At 42.9% G+C, this 26,947-nt stretch overlaps 2 protein-coding genes across 5 annotated transcripts; both read left to right on the top strand.

Annotated features, from left to right (window-relative positions):
• The first annotated feature begins 594 nt into the window (after positions 1–594).
• On the top strand, positions 595–17,511 carry prkacaa (protein kinase, cAMP-dependent, catalytic, alpha, genome duplicate a). Of its 3 annotated transcripts, none has more exons than XM_071472789.1 (10): positions 595–1,409; positions 10,120–10,181; positions 10,742–10,870; positions 11,191–11,289; positions 11,384–11,466; positions 11,553–11,679; positions 11,789–11,884; positions 12,084–12,206; positions 12,916–13,080; positions 14,317–17,511. In XM_071472789.1, exons 1-10 carry the CDS (start codon positions 1,364–1,366, stop codon positions 14,440–14,442), a joined length of 1,056 nt encoding a protein of 351 aa, XP_071328890.1. In that variant the 5' UTR covers positions 595–1,363; the 3' UTR covers positions 14,443–17,511. The 3 variants fall into 3 exon arrangements, with proteins under 3 accessions (XP_071328890.1, XP_071328872.1, XP_071328883.1); XM_071472771.1 differs by lacking the exon at positions 595–1,409 and adding an exon at positions 3,328–3,584; XM_071472782.1 differs by lacking the exon at positions 595–1,409 and adding an exon at positions 6,022–6,463.
• A 1,233-nt stretch (positions 17,512–18,744) lies between these two features.
• Positions 18,745–26,947, top strand: samd1a (sterile alpha motif domain containing 1a). 2 transcript variants are annotated; one of them, XM_071472720.1, is made up of 7 exons: positions 18,745–19,305; positions 22,069–22,423; positions 22,881–23,023; positions 23,151–23,211; positions 24,783–24,864; positions 25,184–25,298; positions 25,600–26,947. In XM_071472720.1, the coding sequence occupies exons 1-7, from the start codon at positions 18,943–18,945 to the stop codon at positions 25,744–25,746; spliced, it is 1,266 nt and encodes a 421-aa protein (XP_071328821.1). In that variant the 5' UTR covers positions 18,745–18,942; the 3' UTR covers positions 25,747–26,947. The 2 variants fall into 2 exon arrangements, with proteins under 2 accessions (XP_071328821.1, XP_071328827.1); XM_071472726.1 differs by having other exon boundaries at positions 18,746–19,305; positions 22,884–23,023.

The raw sequence follows: 26,947 nt of genomic DNA, 5'->3' as shown, positions 1-26,947 counted from the left end.
AAAGTTAAACTATTTTGATTGCAGATGCAGGAAAAAGAATATGAACCTCTTTTGAATGCATCTGCTCTGAAAATAAATGTTTTTACTTTTGTCATTGTCCAGTACGTACCACATATGTACTTAATTTGGTCCTTGATAATGTTAGACACAGCAGGGTGCCAGCTCCGTAACACAAATATCAGAGTGAGTATCCCCTTATATTTTCACATTTTACTAAAAATAGCCGTGTTAACGTCACACCCAATCACAGATCGGTCGGGTAAAAGGGGTGGCTATATAGGCTACAGAACTGGCTTTGGAAAATACTGCACTGTAAATCCCATGACGATTGCAAGATCGCTGCGTTAGACTTGTGTTCTGTAAGAAAACTCAGTTTGATAAATACAAGCGGTTGATAATTTAAAGCAAAAATTAAAAAAAACAGCTACAGTTTTGGGCGTATTGGCTACTAGCAAGTCCGGGAGGCGGGACAAAATGATTTAACAGGCGAATCGCATCAATGCAATTATTGGATGTATTGACGCTTATCCAATCAACGCTTGAATTGCAACTTCTGTCACGCAAGTATCTGTGAATGTAGCCAATCAGATCCAGTCAGAGGCGGGACTCGCTGGATGGATGACTGGAGTTTCCCTTGCGGTCTGAAGATTAATGGAAGGGGTCTGTTGATCTTAGGAATCGATTATCAGATGGTCGGCCCCAGGAAACCATTGCATTTGACGGCTGGTTTAGAAACGAATGGAGAGATATCCATTTGAAATAACCAGCAGCTGAAAAAACGAACAACCTGGACACCACTTTTGTTATCTGGGTCTCAACTGAAAAGGCCTGCCTACACAGAGATAGCACCTGGGTAGGTCAGGCCAGGATACGACTGCGAGGGACGCTGAAAGCTAACGCAAGCCTGATCGGTAGACAGACGGAAAACAGCTTTCGACGATCTGTCTAATGCTCCGGACTGGATCTTGGGATAAACCAAGCCGTATCTGGAAATAACGGACAGTCGAGTGTCGTCTTGATTCGCCGGTGCTCGCTTGGAAATTGACAAGCTAACGCTAACAGGCTAACATCCACTGGCCATCTCTGCTAGAGTTAGCTGCCGTGCTAGCCTAGCTAACTTAAAGCATTAGTGTCAGCTGCAGACTTGGATATACTCGCTGGGCTGAACTTTTCCGAACTCGCTGCGGAAAAGTATCGGAAGAAATATATTTACACTCGTTGGCCAATAATGGTAGCTGTTAGCTAGTAGCTAGCTGTCAGCCTCATTGAGCCCAGCGACTGCGTTAGCGGTGTAAGCATCACTCCACGACTTGTGAAGGAAAACTAAGCCCGAACCCGGGGACTCCACCATCAGCCTGCCATCATGGGCAACACGCCCACCGCAAAGAAGGGCAATGAGATGGAGAGCGGTGAGTACCTTTAACCCATGGCTGCAGCAGCTGGCCATATCATGCCGCCTGTCGTTGGGTGGTTTTTGCTGTAGTCATTTCCTGTTTGCCTTAATGACAGTAAAATATTAACCACAACTTAACACCTGTGCAATGCAACACGGCCCAGATACCCTCCACAGCACCGCCATATGGCATTGCTTTCGAAGTGATCGAGCAGGATATGCTAAAGTTTACGGCACTGTCAACTTCAGGTGAAACCCCACGGAGGAGAACCAGTGGTCGTTCATGTCCACTTATAAACTTAAGCCAAGCTGCTTTAATGTGACACCGTGTTCATCCCGGCTCAGGAGCAGAGGATGTTATTCATTCTCCCCGCGGATTCTGTGGGAAAGCTCGTGATTGAAAGCCCCAGGTTATATTCGGAGGTACCAGTGAGGATGACAACAGCTAGCCTTATACAACAGTCATAGGTTTCTTTGTGGTTCATGTCTTGCAGATATACCCCCCCCCCACCCCCCTCATAAGGTTTTGAAAGGCTGCAATAACATTGCAAACCTAAACCTTTGGTGTGGAGTTGTTTTCTTGTGTACTTTCTAGTAACCCCGTTACTTTGGGACAAAACATTCCTCTCTGCACAGAGAAGAGATGTGTTTTCAGTAATGCAGAAATCGGAATCAAGAGTAGAGATGCACGTATTATTTCAGGACGTTTGTGCAAGTGATGAGTCCAATCTTAATCTAATGTGGATCAGAGCACTGAGTCTCACAGACTCCATTTGGCAGTCAGTGAGTAGAGGGGGTTGGTTGTTATCAGTGAAGGAAAAAGCCACCAGGACAGGGTCATATGATGCATGAGGGTGATCCTCTCCAGGCAGAAACTTGGAGTTGAGGAGTCTCTTGAACATCATGTGATGAGCAGCATTTAGAACAAGGGCACTTGTATGTGTCACCCAGTACGTGTGCGCAAATGTTTGTGTGCGTGACATAGAGCAAGGGATGCTCCATTGCTCCCCGTTACTTTTTATTTTGTTGACAAGCTTCTCAATCATGAGAATGAGAACAGTTATTACGATCACATTTAAAAAAAAAAAAAAAAAAAAAGAACTGAGACCAGAGAATATTTTCATTCTATTTCTCATTAAAATGCTTGTTAACCCAATCCAAGCATTAGGGTTGCCTTCTACCAGTCAGGATCGTTGTCCTTTGAGAAGCCGAGGGAGAACACAATTTTATGTTTTTATCCATGACACCATAAATAACGCTCGAGTGTGCAAAGGCTGAACAGGTATCTGCAAAATGAGTGTCAGCTCCTTGTTGCTGGTAGAGAGTAGGTGTGAAGAATGGCCTCCAGTCCCTCTCTAACGTTAACCCATCACTGGTAACCTGTGGAAGAAGACTTCCAGGTTTTCTAGCTCAAAGGTTTGGTTTTTTAATGCTTTAAAATTAGTTGAAATTGTGGGATTAGTAGGTTAGAAGCAAAGACACAGGAGGCACTGCTGGTAGGAGGTTTGTTCACATGCCATGCCTCATATCCTTATCAGCGTGATCACTCTGGACCCACCCTGATCCCCAGAGACAGGTGCAGACCAGGGGTTCAGAGCCCACACCCAGGAGCGTAGTTTTCCACGGCGCAGCTAGAGATTAAGGACAACATGGCAGCTCATTTTGGTTACTACGGAAAATGGAAAGGGAGCGTTGAGAGCTGTTTCAGGTGCGCAAGGTCTGTTTCCTCTGAACTTTCCAGACTGGTGAAGACAAGCGGAGAGCTGCTGCTGCTCTAGTATACAAAGCTGATTTCTGGCCCACAGGAAGAAGCAGGGCGGACAGTCACTGTGAACTACAGCAGGAAGTGAAGGAGCAAGGAAGGTCCAGCCCAGGCTCTGCACAGTTGGTCATCGTCTCTACTGCTCTATAAACTAAACACAGCCAGCCAGGATAGCTTTAAGTTTTGGCCTTTAAGACGCTGTTGGCATCACATATTCTGGATTTCCTGCTTGTTAGAGCATCTGGACGTGCTGCAGTGTTGAGACTCTACACAGGCTATCAGCTGGCCTCCTCCAGCCTTTTAGGATGTCTGTTATTCAGAAGCTGGCAGAAAGGCTGTTTCACCGAGGCGGGCCATGTTTAGGGGACACAGGCAGTGGAGAAGGCAGATATGACCAACCACAGGAGGAGCTAGAGGCTTGCTGCTGGAGTGAGTCTTCATTTCGGAGCTGGACAGGAGCATGGGTTAGGGGTGGAGCTGCGGTTCATGCTATGTTATGTCCCACTAGCTTAGCCAGTCACACACTGTGCTCAAGCTTATTCATTTAACAGATTATTAAGTTGTTGTTGTTTTTTTTGTTTTTTTTCTTGGTGATGTTTGTTACTAAATTGATCTCATGACCTGATGAGTTGAGTGTCTGTTGCCTTTGGAGCGATCTTTGATGCAGACAGACATTGGTTTTGCTGGTATTTATGGCGAGAAACCAAGATGTGTTTGTGCACATATATCGATACACACACACACACACACACACACACACACACACAGAGCAGCCTTTTGTTTGTCTCTGCTCTGGTGGCTATTGTTTTCTAGTTGCAGTTCAAAGGAAAACATTTCTCAGTTATGGTGGAAGTGTCTGTCAGCTGCCATGGCGTACAGTATAACAGTGTCGGCCTGATAATGTAAAGCAGTTTGGGTCGAACCTATCCAAGCACACACAGACTTTATTTTCTGTTACAACACTCTTGTGTCATTGTCCTTCTCACTGGTGGGGCTCTTGTAAGTCTGTCTGAGACCAAGACCATCCTCACAACCAATGATGACACAAAGTATGGCTGTATCGAATGTTGTACATTTTGGATCTGGCCATATAATGAGGTGGCACCCTGTCAAAGTGCAACTCCCTCAGTCTATAAATAACCTATGGTTCATGTCCTGCCCCGGCTCTGCACGCAGCTGGTTTGTGTAACAGGGGCAGGTTTGTGTTTGGATCACTCATCACTTCTTGTCTCCAGTAAAAAGGGGCTTTGTTATAAGCCCACACTGATTACCAGTGGACCTTACGGTTGAAATGCCAATCAGCCACCTCAGATAAGCTTACAGCACTGTTGGCAAGCTAACACACTGCCTTGGAACAATCCTGAGATGCAAAACCCAGCAGCAGGCAAAGCAAAACTGAGGATGGAGTGATCGCACAAGGAACAGTAGTTTTATTTTGGATTCTTACATCAACAGGAGTGGTAGTCGTGTGAATCCTTGTGTCTGTTGCGCTTAATCTTCTAAAGCTGTGGCCACATAGGTGGTGCTACTGAAATGACTTGTTTTCTGCTATAAATAAAGCATAATATAATATAATACAGTGCTACAGAAATGAGGGCTTATAGATGAACAGCAGAAACTTAAGGAAACACTTTTTGTCATCAAAGTAGACACAGTGTAAAATGTTGATAAGCTACTATTTACGTACCTGACTAGCTTTTAGCCACCATCAAAATCTATAGGCAGAGCTAACTAGACTTGTAAATGTTAAAATAACTATGTAATGACAGGGTATACATACTGAGCCTGCTGCTGTAGTTCAGCACAACCATAAACCTTCACTTTTCAAGGTTGACTTTTTGTCATGCAGTCTGTGTAAAGGCCACTCCTATATAGAAAATCACAATGTGAGACTCACTGTGTTTGACTTTTTCAGCCTAGGGGTCAGTGTGATTCTGAGCAATATAAATAACAATCCTACAATAAAACGGATGGATACAGGCTCTTCACCTATCCTCTGCATGCATTTGAATAGATGAGTGAGTAGAACGTGGATGTGCACAATGACCATCGGCTCAGTCTGTCGGCGTCTCCGCTTCTGTATTAGCAAGCTCAGTTCTAACAGCAGTACACAAAACAACTTTGCACTGGTGGCTTAGTTAGTAGCTGCTTGCTCGCCAGTCACAGTGAAATGTCCGCTGCCAGTATTCAGCTGATGGCTACCATTTATTTCTCATGTTTACACATATGTGAACACCGTTCTAGTTCACAAGCAGCCCTCCTTCCCCTCTGACTGTTCTCCTATGCACCACATGCTATCTGAACAAGGCCTGCTGTAGACTGGGACCTGATTTGGCGCGCTTCACAGTTAAATGTCGGTCAGCTCGCCCCAATATAACCCTTCTGTTCCTGCGTCAGAGTGGGGCAGTGAGGCCCAGGGGAGAGATGCAGGATTGATTTTTGGAGGATCAATTCAGCACTGGCACTACAGAGACTCTCTGGTGCATTTGGGCCGGGAGAAAAAGTTTCACAGTGGTTTGTGCGCTCCTGCTTTGCTAGTGTCTCTAGAGAGAGCTACTTTTATGTTTCTGAAAACACCCAGATCAGCCCTGAAAGTTTTTCATTGCAGATGTGACATCTGATTGGTTCTGCTAATTAGGGAAAGTTTTAGTTGCATCTAGATGTGTCTTGTTCATCTCAAGGGTCTTTGCTCAGGCCTAGTTTTCCATAGGACTTTCTCTCTGGGTTGGATAAATATACCAGTTAGTGTTTTATGCCCCTCCCCCCAGATGATTATGCCCCTGTTTAGATCAATATATAGCCTCTGTGCGTGCATCTGTGTGTGTGTGTTTGAATGTGTGGTTGACATGAGAGGGAACAGAGGAGAGTACTTTGTGTGCAGAATAAATATTGATACAGACCAAGCAAGGGTCCAATTGATCTGTGTAACGGGAGCAGTGCCGCTCTCCATGCTATGTTTGACTGCACATTGGAGGTGGATGCAACTTCCCAAACTTGGTCCCCAACAAAGTGACAGTCACGGGAAAGACTGAAGACCTCCTTCCGGGAAGGACACTTGACTGGTTTCTGTGGATGAGCGGGGCAGCTGATCTGACCAGAGTGCTCTTAGAGGGGGAGGTTAGGTCATGAGTCAGCGGCTGTGAGGTAGAGGCCAAGGAAGAAGAACCGGGGAGACTTTGCAGGGCTAATGTGTGACAGGAAGAGCTCCAGAAGGCATGCAGGGAAGAGGGAGTCATCCTCGCGCTCAAGTGAATCCGGGTCGCGCTCGGCAGATGCAGCACCAGAGGTACCAATAGTCATCCCTGATGGTAAGGAATTTGGGCTTATAGGAACATCAGGGTGGTGAATGTTAGTTTATCACCTGAAACTCCCCTGGGTAGTCATGGCAGCCAAGCCCTCTAAATCTAACAGAGAGTCTGAATAAAGATTTTAGATAGATATTTCCCTAAAGACAGCTCCTGATATGGACATTTAGCTCCCAGCTACTTTTGCAGCAGCACCCAGGTCTTTCTTCTCAGCGGCTCCAAGTTATGTCAGGAATAGCTCCATTTGTGGCTCATTGTGCTTGGAAGAGGGAGTTGAGCAACTTTCACGAGAAATGTTTTCTCCCTGGCGACCAGTCTGCTTCCACTTCTCTCTGTGGGAGCAACAGTGCTCTCGACATGTTTATGCGAACTTTGGTCTTTGCAGTTCTTGCTGGCTTTCTCCCATTCTATTGTTGGAGCTGCTGGTCTTTGGAGAATTTGCAGGAAATCACATTAGCTAAATGAGGATTAAGCTTCATTTAGTTTTGAGTGTATGTGTGCAAGAGACGCACAAATGTTCTCATGAGAAATTTATGTGTAGATAGCAGCCACTAATCTCTGATTTGAACATATCGCTGCATAAGCCCATTAGTTTAAATATTCATATCACAAAGTTGATGAATAAATTGCTATGCACTTTCACTATTGACAGCTGACTGGCTTTATTTAAACTCTGCCCTGGGCTGTTTTGCATTGATTACCTAGACAGATAGACAGTCCACATTATCCTGAGATGGGTTGTGTTTCCACCATTTCTCACTTGTTCATGAACTAGTGTAAATAATTTTTTGTATTATTGTAAGTATCCTTGCTTCGTCTTTGAATTCAGTTCTATATGTGTGAAATAGTTTCAAATATTAAACAAGTCATTTGAATCTCTCATATTGCAAAGAGAAGCCTGAGTTTTTCTTTGCTCTTCCTTGATAAAACACTGTCGTAATCAAGCAACACAATAAATTAAATAATTTCAACTATTGTTTTTCCAACAGTGGTTGTACATTTACAGCCTCAATCATCTCATACCTCAGCTAAAATAGCAGTGCTTTCTCAGCTGCTAGTGCGGCTAGGGTCCTTAAAACTAATGCACTGACAGTAAGGAGGAATGAGGAAGGGCTGGTCATCGACATGTTCCCACAAACCACGGTTATTAGCCTCATAAAGATAAGGATAAGAAAAATGAACATGCCTATATGACACTATGTGTGCCAAGCTGTCAAAATGTGTTCACAGGCATGTAGCCCAGTGGTTCCCAATCTGTGGGCCAGGGCGCATTGGTAGGCCGCAAAGGTATTGCAAGTGGGCCAACATATCATTTGGAAAACAGCACAATTTTGGTGAAAAGTGTAATTATTAAAAAAATTTAAAAGGTCAATAAACTCCTTTTAACACTTTTAACACAGCTTTTATCACTGCAATAAGCCAATGAACTTTTATGTTTTATGATTACATCCGTGGCATCCAAAACTGGAGTATCAAAATGAATAGCTGGTTAGCGACAGGGAGAATTACAAGGAAAGAAAGTCAAGAGACAGATGGTGAATCAACAAGTGACCCCAACCTGTGTTCAGAGACCAGGTGTAGGTTTATTCTGAAGGCATTGTAGCCTCATGTTAAACTGCACTCTTTGCACTGATTCATTTATTATGCTAGATCAATCTTTTTCTTCCACAATGATGCATTCATGATTTGACTGACCGACTACAGAGTCTAGAGTTAACACCCCACTCTTGAAGATGGGTTTCTCTTGTTTCCTAATGAGAGCTGACAAACCTCTGAAAAGTTTGACCGTATGTGTTAAAAAAACAAATGAGACAAATAATTTTGTTTCCTAACTCAGGTCAACTTTAACCTGATGCGCCAGATGGTTTATTACTTAGAACCATCTGGGAAGGCTTTGTTGAAAACTCTTTGGAAAAGGGCAGGAACTTTCAAAAAATACTTGGCAAGTGATTGGATAAACCGTCAGTCTCTCACCGTATTTTCACTACCAGTGCAGCCAATGTGTAAATCAAACTCTTGTCGCAGCCAGTCGGGAGAAGAGCGAAAACATCTTTTCCATCAAGAAAAGCCTTCAGTTCTGTTCTCTGCTCTTCTTTCAGTGGAGAAATGCTCTCCAGTTATGATATAACTGATGCTATAGCAGCATCTATACTAACCTCTTTAGGAGTCGCCTTTGTTGTAAATGAACAGCCGCTTCTCGCTGTCGTCACAACTTACACACGGCGGTAGCTGCCTGTAGTTCCTCCCTCATAGGATGCTGATTGGTTCGGCCATAAGTTGATAGCTTGGAGCCTGGCAAGATGGATTCTCATTTGTGAGAAATCTAGCTGCCTCGCAAAGGTAGATAAACTTGGAGTTTGTGAAAAAGAGGTCACTCAGTGTCCAAATCCAACTTTTGCCATAATACGCGGGCATGGTGTTTTGTGGTGTAGGGGCAGTGCACTCCTAATGTCCTCTGCTTTATGGACACTGGTTGAATAGCAATGTCCACATGTTGCCATAACATTGGTGTTTACATGCTGACGGGCCCCTTCAGGATGTTTAAGTCATTCATATGTAGCTTTGACTTCAAATATGTGTTTGGTGCCATGTTTGCTGAAGGTTTTCTTGCAGGAGTTCTGTGTTTTTTGCCACATTCAGTTTACTTCACAAGCCTCACTGCTACAGAGACATATCCCTGCATCACGATGCTGGCACCATTTGGCTCTCGCTGAACATAGTATTTAGAGTGATGGTTAAAAAGCTTGAATTTTTTTTTTTTTTTTTTTTTTTTTTTTAAAACACGCCATAGAAACTCTGCACTTTGTTTCAGAGTCTCCCACATGCCCTCTGGTAATCACTAGCTGAGATGCCACATAAGTGGCTTTCTCTTTGCCACTTTCCTGTAATGCTGTGAGTTGTGAAGAACCCAGCTAACTGTTGTCGTACACATAATGTTTTCCATCCCGGCCATGGAACCCTTTAGCTTCTTTAGACTCTGATTTTGAAGATGTCCTGCACAATGCAGATTTACAGCTGTCATACTTAAGCCTTTTATTTGGTTTGAGTATACTTTTGTCTTCATTCATTGTAGGTTTTGCATGGAAATTGACTCAGCAGCTGTTGGAGCTTGCAGTTACAGGCGTATTTAACCTAAAAACACTTTACTCTGGTGATCTCTTTCATATGTATGTGGCTTCTAAACAATTCTCTGCACCTGTGATGATTTAGGTGGGCTATAGTAAAGGAGTTGAATTAATTTGTAGACATTTGCTCGATGGGCAAACTGGTGCAATTTCATCTTGAGCGGGATAAACCTCAGTGTTAGTTTGATTCACTAATTCAGCTGGTTTTGCAGAATCTTGTTCGATTTCATTGTTGCAATAGAAGCAGTTGTTTGGATCCCAACACCAGAGAAAGTCCAAGCTGAAGAGCCAGATGAATTCAGACTGTGATCAGCTGATCATACAGACAGTATTTGTGTGAATGTACTAATAGTCACATAACATGTATCATGCTCATTTCGCTGATTCCTCCACATAATTGCAAAACACCAGCATTGTGGTACTCACTGGGTGTTGGTGATTAGGTTAGGTCAAAGTCTGAACTTGTTTTTTTTGTTTTTTTTTTTAAACAGACAATCTCCCTCTAATGAATATGCTATTTGTTTCTAATTACAGTGAAGGAGTTTCTTGCCAAAGCCAAAGAAGATTTTTTGAAGAAATGGGAGAATCCAGCACAGGTGAGAGAGCGAACAAGAATTACTTCTGTCTAATCATCATCATTTTCATGGGTTTCTTCTATCATTAGTACTACACATCATATAAATGCAGTTGTTTTTTAAAATTTTATTTTACTTCTGCTAATGCTCTTTTTGTTTTTGTGTGTTGAGACACATGAGTGTGGTGATGCATTTTATGATGCCTCTTGAATTACCCATACTGTTCTCACCTGCTTGTTCACTCCCTCAGGCAAACCCGTGGGAATAGCCCTGCCCATGATCAAATTAATGCCACTTTATTTTAAAGGGGTATTGCACCCTCTGCTGGGCTAATATGGATATATATTTATTCCTACAATGGCTGCGCCTCTAATATAAGCTCAATGAACAGAATGATAAGTCTAATTCAGCTTGTTTAATTCACAGTAAAACAACAGGAATAACACTTGTTACTGACACGACAGTGCATTTTAGCTGAGGTTTCGTTTAGTCAAATAGCAAAAGTCAGGCTCTTCATTGCATGTTGCTAGTAAACAGTTGAGCACCCTTTCCTCTTACTGACATCCCCTTCTACCCCTCAGCAAACTGCGGCATTGGACCACTTTGAGCGTCTGAAGACCTTAGGCACCGGTTCATTTGGGCGAGTCATGCTGGTTAAACACAAAGAGACGGGCCAGCATTTTGCCATGAAAATACTTGACAAACAGAAGGTACAGTACTTAAGGCGTGATGTTCAAGAGGAATACTACTCAGTAAATAAATCTGAATGCTTGAATTGAATACTCCACCTTGTATTTCTGACATGATGATAAAGCTATCATCATATTATTAATACAATGGTAATATGTTGATATTATAAAATCATTTTATGATTTTTGTGGAATTTTTTGCATAAATTGTTAAAATTTATATAATATTCTGTTCTGAGTCATTACCAGTGTGAATGTCACAGTGATCCCAAATCAAATGATGATGAGCCGTTGTGATAAGCTTTGTTAACTGAATAAGCCTCCATCCTCTTCCCTCCCAGGTAGTGAAGCTGAAGCAGATAGAGCACACACTGAACGAGAAACGTATCCTGCAAGCTGTCAGCTTTCCTTTTCTGGTGCGACTGGAGCACTCTTTTAAGGTATGCATTACAAAAGGTCATCTTCTAAGCGTGTTCCCCTCTTGTTTGTGTGTCTTTTGCATGTCAAAGTAAAACGTTGTTCATCTCCCTACAGGACAACAGTAATCTGTATATGATAATGGAGTATGTACCCGGGGGTGAAATGTTCTCACACTTAAGGAGAATCGGTAGATTCAGGTAAACTGACTTTTACTCTATTAAAACCTAAATATTTCCATGCGCTGTCAGTTGACTGTAAATATTGTGGCTGATCTGTTTTGCAGTGAACCACACGCCCGCTTCTACGCAGCCCAGATTGTACTGACCTTTGAATACCTTCACTCACTGGACCTCATCTACCGAGATCTGAAGCCGGAGAACCTGCTCATCGACCAGCAAGGTTACATACAGGCAAGGATCGCTTGTTTGCTTTCTTAGCCATCAGCGACAATTGTTTGTTTGGTCTCTGTTGTCTTGCAGATTGTGGTTAGTTCTCAGAGGTGTGCCCTCTCTTCCTCAGGTAACAGATTTTGGATTTGCGAAAAGGGTGAAAGGCCGAACCTGGACGCTTTGCGGGACCCCAGAGTACCTGGCACCAGAGATCATCCTCAGTAAGGTTAGTGTTCAGATTGGCCCGTGGCGAATAGCACTGTTTTTTTGTATTAATGGCAGAGGAGTTCTCAAATCCACATGAGACTTCATTCATAAAAACTGTGGTACAATGTGCTGCTTACTGTCTATTGTCAACATTGTAAAGTGAGTGTTTTGGTTTGAGGACATGTCTGAATGCCCTTTATTTCTTTTGTGTTTTCCAGGGTTACAATAAAGCAGTGGATTGGTGGGCTCTGGGAGTGCTGATATATGAGATGGCTGCTGGTTACCCCCCCTTCTTTGCAGACCAGCCTATTCAGATTTACGAGAAGATTGTATCAGGGAAGGTGAGTTTAGAGAAGCCTACCTAAATAATCCCTGTTTTTATTTCTTCTTTTATTTAGAAAGTAGATGGGTATCTGTTTTGGGAGCCCTGCCATAGAAATAACTGCTACCTTGTAGCATGTGTTCAGGTAATCTCCCAGCCCGTAAACAACAGCATATAGCCACAGATGTGCCGGTTTATTAGGTGCATACACCAGTTGTCATACAGATTGTGAACCTCAGCAAGCCATTTGTCATGTGACTGCAGTAAATGGTATAAATCACACAGACAGCACTCCTAGCATCAGTTAGTTTTCATTAGAGCATTGGAACTAAACAAGTGCCCTCAGAGTCTCTGAACATGGCGGCGTAGTTCAGATTAGGAGCGTCACTTTTAGCACCTTCCAACTGGCTGTCATCTCTGGCTTTTGGGCAAAAGCTACTCGTGGTAGTTCCTGTGGACAAAACCGCTTCATGCGTCAGAGAGGTCAAAGGAAAACTGGAGTGGGGCAAACAAGCAGACGTGCCAGAACCAGGCAGATCACATCCAAATTCAGCATTAGTGGGCACAATGTCATTTAAACAGCACCACTCACAACACTACGCACCACTCGTAGGCCTGCACTAACACACAGCTGTAGGCCAGATGCCAGCAGTCTATTTAAAAATCATAGCATAAGGCTTGTGACATGGCTTGTGAACGCACACTCACACCACTCTTACTGTTTGCAGGTTCGCTTTCCCTCCCACTTCAGCTCAGACCTGAAGGATCTGTTGAGAAATTTGCTGCAGGTGGACCTGACCAAGCGCTTTGGCAACCTCAGGAATGGAGTCAATGATATCAAGGGCCACAAGTGGTTCGCCACCACTGATTGGATTGCCATCTACCAGAGGAAGGTGAGAGGCCAGCCTTCATATAGCAGTAATATGTACAAATAGAGTCCACTTCCCATTTTGAAATTGAAAGGACAAAAGAAAAGTGGTGCTGACAAAGGAGGATGGTTTTAATGAGACTTTGGTCAGTGGGAGTGTCTTTAGTCTACATCTGTGGCTGTGGGTAATTTCACACCATCTGTGCTTCCTCCTCAGAGATGATGTCACATTAGAGGCCAATGGAAAAATGTCTAAAACACACGAAACATGTATTTCACCTCATTTTTCTCATAGAATATGGTGGATTCAGTAGGATTACAGCTGTTCTGAATCATAATTTACAAATGTGAAGTGGACCAGAAGTAGAACCAAGTCCTCCTTCATTTGACTTTATATTATGAACACAAAGAAAGCCCTTTTTTTTTTTTTTTTGTTCCACATAAACTCAAGTTTATTTGTATAAAGTCTGAATTACAGGTACAGTTGTCAAAAGGTTTCACAAAGTTCACATAATTTAAAAAAAAAAAACAAAAAACCATAGACTTTGATATAAATGTGACCTTCCTTTACTTTGGACAGCAGCAGGAAAAACTGAGAAAAACAAAGTTGTGCAGAGAGGGAGAGGGATCCCCCCACCAGGACAGTCAGGCACATAATCACTGCTGACTGTGTAAACAAAGGTTAAATGTTAACAACACAGTTTTCAAACAGAGTGCACAGAGTAAACACTCTTAGAACACGTAATTAAAAAAACACATATATAATTCTTTTTGTCTTGATTTATCTGAACAGAAACTTTGAGCTCTTAGTTTTGGTATCAGTGAGACTTTTCAGCCTGCACATGGTGCAAATATATTCATAAATTTAGTTTGTTTTTGTTTTGTTTTTTTTTTCCTGGCAGTTCATGAAATTCATTCTGAGAAATCTGTGAAATTACCAATTAGAATTAGAAACAGAAGAGTTTGCTTCAGGAAAAGCAAATGACATGTGATCACAAAAAAATGAGTCTTGCAGTGTGAACACAGACCAAGAATTCAAGCATGATTTCTAGACTCTGCAGCACATTTTACTTTCAGTTTAATCACCTTAAGTTGCTTTGTAGAACTATAAATGAATATAAATCTGTTTTTAGTTGTCTCTCCGTCTCCTGGGACCTATTCCAATGTCAACCAGTTGTTAATGGAGCATGCTGTGCATTTGGTTTTCTCTATTACACTACACTGCATCATTCTAGTGATTTGATTGTCCTGTGTGTTCCAGGTGGAAGCTCCCTTTATTCCTAAGTGCAAAGGCCCTGGTGACACGAGCAACTTTGATGACTACGAGGAAGAGGAAATCAGAGTCTCCTTCACAGAGAAGTGTGCAAAGGAGTTTGCTGAGTTCTAGATTCCAACCATGAGTAGCGGAGATAGAGAAAGAGAGAGAGAGACAGGGATTTAGAAAGTTAAAGGGGGTCGAAGACAGGAAGCGCTAGGGTGGACTGCTAACTTGCTTATTTGTAATGACGACAACAATGTAAAATCCCCCCAGTGGAAAGGTAGGCAAAGTGAAGAAAGATCCAACAGAACCAGCAGTGTTGCCTTTTCTGATTGTTTCTCAACTGTTACCTATTCATTTTATTTATCCCTCTTGTGTTTGTGGCAGGGGCTCGAGAAGAACAGCCCTAGATTGTGGCTGTTCGGCTAGACTTGTGTCTTTCTCATGGTGTAATGACACGTTTTCAGTCTTTGCAGGTTGAGGCATTGATTTTCTGTTAAGGTACCGAATCTGCTAGCCTCCTTTTTTTTTTTTTTTTTTTTTTTTTTGAACGGGCCCTCTCTACAAGCTTCTCAAAGAGTGATTGTTGTATCTTGTCACCCTGGTCCCCCCCCTCCATGTCTCCATCATGAATCTGTCCAAGCAATACCAAGTCCAACAGATGTGCCTATCATAATGCCAACTGGTTGGAAAACTGTGTCGAAACTGGTGCAGAGCTTTGGCTGTGGTGGCATCGGCCCTTGTGACCGTTTTGGTTGAAAAGCTTGAAAACTCTCTGCGCCTGCCTTTGTCTGCACAGTGTGGCATGATTATTGGGTAGATGATGCGCTCACTGCCTGCAGTTGAAGCAGCGGTGACTTCTTTGATCAGAGTGAAAATGATTTATCACAGTAAACGTCATCTAGGTCTTACTGCTTATGGGGACCTACAAGAAATGGTAACCATGAGGTCTGCATTTAAGTCTGTCTTTCTCTTAGCTGAATTTATTAGAGCATTTTAAAAAAGAAATCCTATTGGTGATCATTTTGTCCTTTTATGTCAATCTCTGTGCTTGTGTGTTATTTAGTGCTCAAGGGTGGGTTAAAAAGCTGTGATTTAGCAGCAACTAACATTGTGGTCACACTCCTGACTATTGTTTATTTAATTCATAGTACATTTATACTTGTATATTGACATATATTGACACACACACATACACACATACACACACACACACACACACACACACACACACACACACACACACACACACACACACACACACACACACACACACACACACACATATATATATATATATATATATACATGTGTGTGTCTGTGTGTGTATGATAGAGACCATGAAATATCCATCTTTTTCAACATTGTCTCATAGCTGTGAAACTGAATTAAGATTTCATGAATAAACAAATATAAATTCTGCCAAATTTGCAAACTGAGAACACTGCAAGGTTTTCTGTATGTAATTATGATGGTGGTGGATTTTAATACGCAAAAAAGTAGCAAAATGTCTCAGCAAAATGTGCATGTTATTTTTGTACAATATCACTTTTAAAGATGGCAAAGCATACTGGTTTATTTGTGCTGAGGTACCTGAGATCATGGATAACATGCTTAACTATTTAAAAGGACTCTCGGCTGCCCTATTTTGAAGATGGAACAAGACCCAGATTAATGTCAAAAAGCTCTTCTGGCCTTTGTTCATTATTCAGTTGTAGGGCAACAGTTTGCTGATAATTGTCACTGAACTTCTCACCTTGATAATTGTTTTTTCCCCTCTCCTCCTTCTCTTGTATATACCTTACATTTAACACCTTCACATAGATTTGCAGTCCAACCAAAATTTTGGGACTGATGAGATTGGAATGTTTTGTTTTCCGTTTTACAGCTTTCTATGTAACAAATTAAACTAAGAAGCTATCCTAAAGCTGTCCCCCTTTTGCCAAGTTTATTTCTGTGGATGCAAGACAATCACAGACCAAATCTTATTGCTGGTTTGTTGACTGAACATATTGTTTTGGTTTGATGAAGGATGTTTGCTTTCACCCACCCCTACCCCCCCTTCCTCCACCCTCCATAAGGCCCTAGGTGCTAGACTCTGTCCATCTCACTGAAAAGCTTCTGTGAATTGTTTGATGTGCATCAATCTATTTGTCAAGTCTTGTAACATGACATTTTTGAGAATGTTTTTCGACTCTAAATGATTTCAGTAGGCTTGAGTAATTATTTTGGGAGCCAATGTAATTGAGATCAAACGCAGGATACCTTTTTGAATGTCTTGAATTGTCTGATGGAGATGTTGCAATGCTGTTGGAAACATGATGTGTGTCCTTTATAATACATGTTTCTCTGGTGAGCTTGGTTTTTCTTGCATGTGGTAAAGCAACCCAACAGCAAGGCATCCCTGAGACATGTTTGAGAAACCGTGGTTTCCGCAGCCGACAGCCTCATCACCATTTAACCTTTGATTTGTGAGTATCACATTCGACAATGCAGTGACTCGCCGACCAACTTGTCCAGTCTTTTGCAAATAGTGAAGCACATGCCACACCTTTTTTCAAATGTCCTATTTAATTGATTTGTGCAAGACACTATGTAACGCTTTGAAGAGAGCACATGTAATATCTTTGATCTTTATGTTCTGACAAATGACTAAATCAGAGCTGGTGGGTAGAAGGCAAAGCCACTTAATCCACTACAGACACTAAGGCCATCACAATGCTTTTTTTTTTTTTTTTGTTTCCCATAAAAAAAAAACAACTTCTTGTCAGTTGTCTTTAATTCTTTTCTATCAGCTAAACACTATCAACTGATCTGTGCTCGTTTTGAGTTTTTCTCCTGTGTTTGCCTTCTATTTTCATCAAGTTTTCACACACTCTTCATTCAGACATAACACTTTTTACATCTGAGATGTTTTGCGTTCATATTTTCTAATTGTATTTTCAAAAAAAAGGAGAAAAAAAAAGCAAAAACAGAACATTAATCTTTTCCTCATGACCTGGGTACAGTGATTGTGTAGTCTATTGTACCTTTTGGGAAACAATACTGTATATCCTTGCCTTTGACAGTCTTAACTATCTTACCCTCTGGAGAACTTGACAGATACCCTTAGAACACAATGAGTATGTTAAAAAATATACATAAAGTAATATTTTGCAAAATGTATCATTCCAATAAAGTTTTACTTGTTAAGACTAATATGTCTGGGTTATATATGAACTCACTTCACTTTGCATGATGTCACACTCAGCTAAATTAGGGTAACCACATTTTTTGAAAATAATGTTTTTTACAACATCTGAAGGAAGATTTTTGCAGCTTGGGGCTGCTCTCATGGTGGAATCAGAGGAGCAAATTTGTTGGTAGGTGTTATTCGCTGCCCTGACTGTTATTGTGAATGTTTTAAGAGGCTGGCAGGTGCAATTGAATAATGCAGTGTTATGCTCATCCTGTCACAGTACGGGATCAATTACCAGCCAGCTTTTCAGCACCCCTCTACAAATGTTTCTACACTCTCAGAGAGCTCTTTTTTTGAGGATTGCATCTATCTGCATCGGTTATATGTGAAGGGCCTAGAGAGGCTCCCAGATGGTTCGCCAGCAATTAAGATCAAGTAAAAGACCACATGACAACAAACCCATCAAAGAATGAAATGTTATGAAGTAATTCATTAACTGATAATTGGACAATAAATGAGACATTAAAACGGCTACAAATGAGTAAAACAATCCATTGAAGATATAATAATATGTATGTTTTTTAAAAATACATTAAGATAAATATTTCAAAGGCCCACTTGGTGACCTCTGGACTGCATAATTTACATGTATATTTACATACACAATTGAAAAGTTAATTTATCATCATCAAACCTTTTTCTCAGTACACACTTATTTACTCTTGTGTTTACAAACATAAGTGACATAATCATACCTTTAACAGCATCAGAAAACAATGATTTACATACAGTAACTGGATAGTGTTAGCCCCTGTGTTTGGGGCCTTAATTTAGGAATCACTACAGGCTCCAATTCTGTTTACAGGAGACTACAAGAAGGACTCCTTTTTTTTTTTTTTTTTACTGGATTTATATCTTTTTTCTGACCTAATAATCAGTTGTCCTTTATTAAGACCTCTTTCGCTGTGTGCTTAATTAATTATTTCTTAGGTCGATCTTGTTGGGGCAGCAGATGGAATGCGATTCGTGAGTTTGATTTGCGAAGCTACGGAAAAAAAGAAGAGCACATGTCAGCTGCCCTTCAATTACCTGGTCAAAGGCTGAACCTGGTTGCTGGTATCACTTTCTAACTTTTTACGTAAAATGCCATCTTACGCACCCAGTAGGACGCACATGGGGCCGAGTGCGCGCACACGTCCCCGTCCAGGACTGCCCATTCCACCTTAAAACCCCTCTCAAGTGAAACTTTTCGCTGCAATCCGTCGGTCCACCTTAAGCGCACACGCAAACGCAGGAGGCGTACAGCGAGGTTTCCGCTTCTCAGTTGGGCTCGGACCGCGGCTCGCCGAAAACGCCGTGTGTAACGTGCAAGGTTGACGCACTAAGGTAAGAAAAAAAAGGGGAAAAAAAACAAGCGAACCAGCCGAGCAAAAAAAAAAAAAAAAAAAAAGATGTCTGAATCCAAGTACCGAGAGTGGATCCTGGACACTATCGACTCGCTGCGGTCACGGAAAGCCCGGCCGGACTTGGAGAGGATTTGCCGAATGGTCCGGAGACGACACGGGTCCGAGCCCGACCGAACCTGCGCGGAACTGGAGAAACTGATTCAGGAACAAACCGTGTTGAAAGTTAACTACAAGGGCTCCATCTCATACCGAAACGCCGCCAAGGTTCAGCGGAGAAGCAGAAAAAAAGACGATGTAGCGTTAACGACGGCTGCGAGAAGGAGCGCGGTGGAAGAAGCCAGTCATTCCGACTTGAGCAACGGGGACAGCGCTTTCGGTCCTGTGGACCAGGACGAGGAGGATTTGGAGGTATGTTGACGCGGGGAGACATGTTTAACGAGCTCACATCTCATTGTCATATCACGTCATAGCAAATTAACAGGTGGGGATAAAAGCTCGTTGCGTTGCTGTGTGTGGTTTGCAAAATAATAATAATAATAATAATAATAATAAATAAATAAACGTGTTTCTGGGTTTTGTCTGTACACGGGGAGTGGTGAGGGGAGTGATTTGCAAGTGCACCCGAAACTGCCGCAGACGGGGAGCGGCGCGGTTGGACCTCGCTTGAGCGCTGCCGAGGTGGAGAAGAGAGGAGAGAGAAAAAAAAAAAAACACACAGGAGGTGCGCCTGTACTCAGAGTGGGGCATATTTTACGTGGCGCCGGTTGAAAAACACTTTAAGCGGACGATGCAGACGAGCAGGCGAGAAAAGTTGCACCGTCCTGTCCGTCCGCAACAGCCCGGTCGAGCCACCATTACCAGCAGCAGAAAGCGCTTTTCGAGCCCCAAACTCGGCGGTGAGCGAAGGGGAGGAGGGAGGAGAGCGGGGCGGCGGAGGCTGTGTCAAGCTCGGAAGCGGCGAGTAGGCTGAGGCCGGATGTGGGACAGAGCTACCTTCCAAAATAAGAGCGTCGAAATCCGCGTTCGTCAGTGGAAGCTCTATTTTGAAAGGTGGGACTGGGGACGCGTGCTTTTATTCTCAGTTACTTGTCAATGTGGGAGTGGGTGAAGGAAAAAAAAAAGTCTGAAACACCGCGGATGTAGGAGCCTGATGGGGGACGCTGGGACATTGTTGGGTTGTTGATTGTGTTTTTTGTTTTTTTTTTCCTGGGGAGAACCGGGACAGCCATCCCAGGCGAAACAACAAATGTCACCTAGAGCCAAGCCCAGACACATATATATTTCGTCTCTCCGTGACGAGATGCCCCCCCCTTCCGTCTGGACTTTAAAATATACCCATCACTATGTTTTGCCCCGTAAAACAGCAAGCAAATCGATGAATATCGGTGCCAAAGTACTCCTAATAAATGTATATTCAGTTCATTTGTGCAAAATGCGTCTAATTCTCGGGTGATGTACGATTGCCGACGCAGTGCATAAAGTCGAACCCCCTAGATCCATTGTCGGACACAGTGCCAAGCCCGGTCACGTCTAATGCTTGGTGTTAGCTGTTGTTGTGGCCTCTCTCGTCCCGTGCGGCAATGCTGCCTCCTCTCCATGCGGGTCAGCTGTTTGTTGACAGCATTGTAAGATGGACCACGGCACTGCAAAGTGATGAAATACAGGAGCCGGTGACAGTGTGTGAGACCCGAAGTAGCGTAAAGCGACCGCAAACTGTTCGTCCGGCTCTAGATGGCGGATGCGCCCGTCCGATTTGGGTTAAGCTGAGATCAAATTGACTTTGTTCCCTGAAAGGCGTGTGTGTCGCTACAAAAGGGACGCTTGGTTACTTTGGACAGACTGCTTCTGGGGGGTGGGGGTTGTTATCCAGGTTTTAGCGATTACGAGGGTCAAATGTAGACCGTGACGTGTCCGATAAAGGACTCATTTGCGTTACTCTTTATGTCGCTTTCACAGTAAATCGTTGACCCGGTGCAAAGTCAAAGTAGACTACAGTCGAAGCGGCCGGTGCTCGCTGTGGTCGGATCCTCATGTCGAGTTAAAGCTCGGTAGATTTTTTTTTATTTATTTTTTTTAATTTTTTGGTATCTCCGGTCTGCTTTGCCGCGGCTCGGCCCCGGGAAGCGCTCCGGTAAAGACCACAGACACAATGGCGAGGTCTTTACCGCGGCTCCCCAACTCCATGCGCACTTTGGAGGAAATTTGAGAAAAACCAAAAAAAAAAAAAAAAAAAAAAAAAAACGCCTCCCATCGGCCCTATGCTCCCATGTGTTACAGTGATCAGTCATAAGGCCTCCAAAGACGGGGACGCACCGTGCACATCGGCTCTGTTTCTGAACCGAGGTGGAAATCAGGTCGGGCTGAGATTGTCGGAGGCGGCGTGTTTCTGCGGCCGTGTCTCGGTGAAAGTTGTGTGAAATGCAGTGCGATGGGTTGAATGCCGTACAAGCGGCTCCCCTCACAGGAGCGGGGCGGGCTTTAGTGCGCTCTTGTGCTCTCGGCTGCTGGGTCTTGGACACGCAGTCGCACACAAGGTAATTTTTCACTCAGGGCGCCGTCGACAACCCAACCCCCCCTCCCCCGCCCCCCCCCCCTTCAACAAAAGAAATGAGTGCGTACGTTAAAACTAGTTGTATGCCGCCAGATAACATTGCACAGGCTGCAATTGTCAGATTCCGTTGAAACACGTCTGTGGCGGCGCGGCTCTCAGACTGTCTGCGGAGTGAACACGCTGCACCGCGGAAAGCGACCGAGGCATCCGAAGGCAGTAATTTTACCACCATAGCGGTCAAATTGCGACATCTGTATGAGCGTGTTTTCACGTGACACGTTAAGCCTACAATTAGTACTCAGTTATGACAACAACCCCCTGTACCCTTGCGGGATTTACCGGCTTTTTAAGTTTCTGTTAAATTATGAACTTAATTGTTTATACAGGCTTTTCTTCCGGTGAATTAAAATGTGTCTTGTTCATTTCTTATGCACACTGAAGCTTACCCTCCACCGATGCAAGCAAAGATAAAGACATACTTGATGCATGTTTGTTGAACTCTGCATCTACCAATATCATATCACCTGATCATTTCATGTCATGTGGTGTATGTAGGGATTACAGTGATAAAATACAGTAGGGTGGAAATTATATGTTGCACCTATGCTTCTGTTTTGCAGGCTGACACCTCAATGGCTATGGACACAGACAGTAATGCAGATGAGGAGGGGGCTGAAGAGAGCCGGGATGGGCAGGATGGGCCCTCTCCTGGCCGCACGTATGAAGATTCAGTGGTGCACTGTGCCTCTGCGCGAGCCGTCTCTGCCCCCTGCTCTCCCTCTGGCACTCGGCCTGGCCCCGGCCCTGGCTGCAGCCCTGGCTCGGGGCTGGACTGTGTCTCTTCCCAGAAGGCTGATGAGAGGCCCAGCTCCTTGCCCCCCTCCAGCCCCAGGGCCCTCGCACACAATGACTGGGCTTATGATTCTGCTGTCTGCCCAGCAGAGCGCCAGCACCCAGGAATGCAGAGAGACAAAGGTATTCACACTGCTACACACACTCTAATATGCACACCAGGCATTATGGAGCACTCTAATATTGTTTTATGTGCAAGCTGTATGTTTAGTTCTGCACTGGATGTGAGATAGGGATGGAAGCTTTTAACCACCTGGATAATTAGTTGCAGGGCGACATAGTTGTTGACAGTAGAAATGCCCTACCTTATGTAAGCTAGACACAGGAGTTGCAGGAGAAAATAATGCATTTCCATGGCTTAGCAATACCGTCCTGCAGTTAGAAGTGAATCATCCATTGGCTTGTTTGTACCAGTTATTGAGGTTTAATGAACAATGTCAAAAGCACACATAAAACAACTGCCAGTTGAATTAGTGATTAATTATCAAACTAATCATTCAGGTAAATTTAAACCAAATAAATAAAGTCAGACAGTATGAATGAGATCAGGGTTTAATGAAAATGTTTCACTCTGTGTTAGCAGCAGCCACGAAGCCAGCAAGCAACTCTGTAACTACCAGCCCCTGTGCTTTAAAGAACAACATGAAGAAAGAAGATGGGGCCAAGGTGGAGGATAGCAGCCTTTCATCTGACCAGTTGGTACCAGACTATGCAGCAAGACTGGTAATTGGCCTGTATTTCCCTTTGTGGCAAACAACACCACCTGTATGCCTCCTGCTTTGATCTCTGTGGTTTCTACCTGAAATTGTCATGTTTCATTTGTTGTTGTTCTGTTTTGTTTGGGCAACAGGATGAGACCGGGAATGTATCCGATGGAAGACCACAGACACTGGCTCTGCCATCGGACAACTGTGAGTTACATTTTATTAAGATGCTGTGTATAGTCTCCATCTGTTTTGCAAAAAACAGATCACTCTGCTGCTCTCTCATTTTGGAAATTGTTTTCTAATAAAATACACACATGTTAAGGGCATTACCAGATGATCGCTTATGCTTCAAAGACCATCCTAGTTATTATTTGGCCTTTAGTACTAGTGGCTGCCTCGAGGCTCACTCAAGATTTTTTGAATGCTTCACAAGCTTGTCCTGCCGCCTTCAATCCAGGTGGGGCTCACTTTGCCTGTTAGAAGTTGTTGCTCTAAACATGCTGCCCTTGTGCAACGCTGCACCATTAATAACAGTGGCCTGTGTTTAATTCAGTTTTGAAGCTGATGCATCTCTATATGTATGACAAACTTACAGCTACAGAGGGTTTCTAAAAGCTGGCTGTTAAAATGTTACTTTAGAGCTGCTTGGTAGATTACATGTATGCTTATGGATGGTTCATAATAATTCTGAACAAGTCTAGTTTATATTTTATGGTATGTATATGTTTGCCAATAAGCTATGCAACTTAAACCTTTCAGATTTTTGTATTGACTTGATGAGTTAACAGAAGTAAAGTCCCCATCCACCACCTCAGAGACACAGGGTTAGATACACAGTACGTTTCCTCTGGCTTGTTTGTGTATACCAGTGAGCACAATTTGTTGTGTTTGTAGATGGATGCCTACAGAGTCTGTTTCTTTGTTGAAAATGTGAAATGTGACATATATTTATATTTTATATTTTCAGTCCTAAGTGAGGCATTAACAAGAGACTTCCAAGGAAATGAATAACACGACATAACAGAAAGAAGCAGCACCAGAATATTTAACCACTGCACAGCTTTACCTGTGCTGGCTCTGGATATAGTTTGGTTTGGGAAAAGTACCCATCTAAAAATGCATCACATGCATGATAACAGTCCTGCCAGCATTCTGTGGAAGTGGGCTGGTAGCGTAAAGGTGCTGTATTAATATCACCCACTGTACCCTCACTGTTCTGAACCATGAACACAATCTAATAGAAAAACATAGTGTGCCGTGACAGTCGAGGCCCCAGTGTGGCGTATAAGTACCACGGGGAAAGCATCATTTCCATTTTATCAGTACTCTGCTGCTGTTTGTTCAACATCACACCAGTGAATACCAAGCAGCTAAAGCTACACATTTAGAACAATAGAAAAATGTTTTAAAATATTATTTTTAATATAGTTTCATTGAAATTATTTTGCACATTAAATTGGAAAAAAATGAGAACTCCTCCCCTCCTCCCATATAATTGCACATAGCAGGTTATATGAACGCTGTAGGTCCTCAAGATAGACATGTGGTTGTTCATTGTATGTTTCACGTTGACATGACAAGAAATACAAATGGATGGATTTTGCTGTGAAACTAACAAGAGCAGAGGACTCTGACGCCAAGAAAAAAATTTGAATGTTCCCTGGGTAGCACTGTTATGTTCTCTTTTTGTGGGACAAGGTAACTGCAGTGTTTCTCTTACATGTTGTTTCTCTTACATCCCGTATAATGTTTTATTTATTCCATTTTGGTTACAGGCACATTTAAAAAGAAGATAGATATATCACCCTTTACAACTGCTGAAGACGGTCTTCTGAATGGAGGCAAAGGTGATGAAGTGTGAGTATCTTGTTATTTAAGACAAGTCATTATATTCTCCGCTAGAAATGCACTTTTGCAAATTCAGCAGATCATGTCCCCCCTCCCCTCTCCACAATAGATTTACACACCTTTATCAACCTATGTCCTTTAGTTCCTCTCTTAAATTACATTACATTACATCTACTTATTTTTGAGGGACAACGCTTTAAATAATTAAGTCAACTACACAGAAGGTCACCTAGAGGCTTGAAAAGACAGTAAGTGAGAAATAACCTGATGAGGGAAAGCTGTTCTGTGATCACTGTTTCTGACCCGTTGTCACCTGCTCTTCATCCAGCTCCGTGAAGAAGGAGAAGATGAGCCAGAACTTGTTGCAGTGGACAGTGGCAGATGTGGCCAGCTACTTCTCAGCTGCAGGCTTTCCAGAGCAGGCCATGGCGTTTCGGACACAGGTTAGTGCACCACCACAAGCTGCCACAGAGGGCGCTACATGTCTGCTGAAAACCAAAGTTAACATCCCATCACCTAATGCATTTTTAGAGGCAGGGAATACATAGTGTGTTGCATCATCTAAAAGAAGTGTGTGTGGTGACCTGTATCAGTTTATTGGTGCACATTGAGCGGCATGGTAAAGACTATAAGAACAGAAATCTGGCTGTCTTGAGGTGATTGGGAAAATACACCTTTCTCTACACCCCTTCAGAAACCAAAGGTTGACACTAACTGAGAATTTTTTTTTTCCCTTACCAACAGGAAATTGATGGGAAGTCCCTTCTCCTAATGCAGCGCAGTGATGTGTTGACTGGTTTGTCTATCCGACTCGGCCCTGCCCTCAAAATCTACGAGCGCCATGTGAAGGTCCTGCAGCGGACCCACTTCCTGGAATGCGAAGACCTCTGAAGTGGTTATCCACATGGTGGAAAGAAAATGCTGCATTGACCCAAACATGCATGCAGTGCCCTCTCCCATCTGGATCCTACCACCCACCTTCATATACAGTATATGTAGAGGGTGAGTGGAGGGGGAAAGGCTGTGGTGGAATTAACTTTCACTGTGAGAATGACCTGAAACTGAAAGACAGTCATCCTACCTCTCATTACGGTCTTTGGTTTTCAAATAATCGTCATTTCACCCATGTGAACACATCATGGAAGGAAGAGACTGCTACGATCAGACTGTGTTGTGAAGTGGAGGAGCAGTGACCTCTCTGCAAGAGTAAAACATGGGTAATGCAGCCCAGGAAGAGGACTCAACCTTGCACCAAGTGCACCACCTATGGGCTATTATACTCCCAGAGACAAGACTGCATAGTCCTGTAGCAAAGTGTTGTGGGTCCAAAAGAAAATGTTGGTTTGTTACAGTTCTGAAATTACTCCCGGTGTCCTCCCTCTGCTTACCACAGCACCGTCTGTTAGTCCAGAAACCGTTTGTAACTCACACAGATAAACACAAAGCACGTCTGTTGTGCGTTTTCCTTTACTCATATGATGAGTTCATTTATATGTCATCAAAGTGCTGGGGAAGTCAGACTTTCTACATATCTGCATCAAAAGTCAACAGAGTCTGATCCCTGACTTATCATGTCACCAACAGCTGCTGATGTTGGATTATGTCTTCGGTGTCTCTGTAACACTGAGATATAAGCAACATGATATACTACTTGCTGGCAAGGCAATATGTTGTGTGTGTGTTTTTTATATTGTTTGATCTTATTTAGAAATGACTGTGGTCCAACTTAATACAGTTACATTCTTGGGAACAACTTCAGAACGACGTGACCAGAATTAGCTTTTATACGTAAGCAAAATAAAGTAATGAACATGCGGTGAATGTCGTTGTGATACTGAATATATTGTTTTAAATTCAATACAGCTGCTCAGTGCCTGTTAACAGAGCAGATATGTTGATCAAATGCAATATTTTATGTTCTCATCCTGTTATGATTTTGTTCAGTGTTTCTCTGTTTTGATCCAAGCCAGCCACTTGAATTGTAACATTCCATATGATGTAGTCTACATCTGCAATGTATCGCCTCCCCTTTTTATCTGTAACACTGACACTTCTTCCAGAGTCACAAATAAAGCTCGTGTCTCTCTGTTCA

The sequence above is a fragment of the Trachinotus anak genome, unplaced genomic scaffold, assembly GCF_046630095.1.
Source record: "Trachinotus anak isolate AG129_WGS33_773 ecotype Australia unplaced genomic scaffold, CSIRO_AGI_Tana_v1 ptg000003l, whole genome shotgun sequence".
In the NCBI taxonomy this organism is placed as follows: domain Eukaryota; kingdom Metazoa; phylum Chordata; class Actinopteri; order Carangiformes; family Carangidae; genus Trachinotus; species Trachinotus anak.
This window is presented reverse-complemented; position numbering and strand designations above follow the sequence as displayed.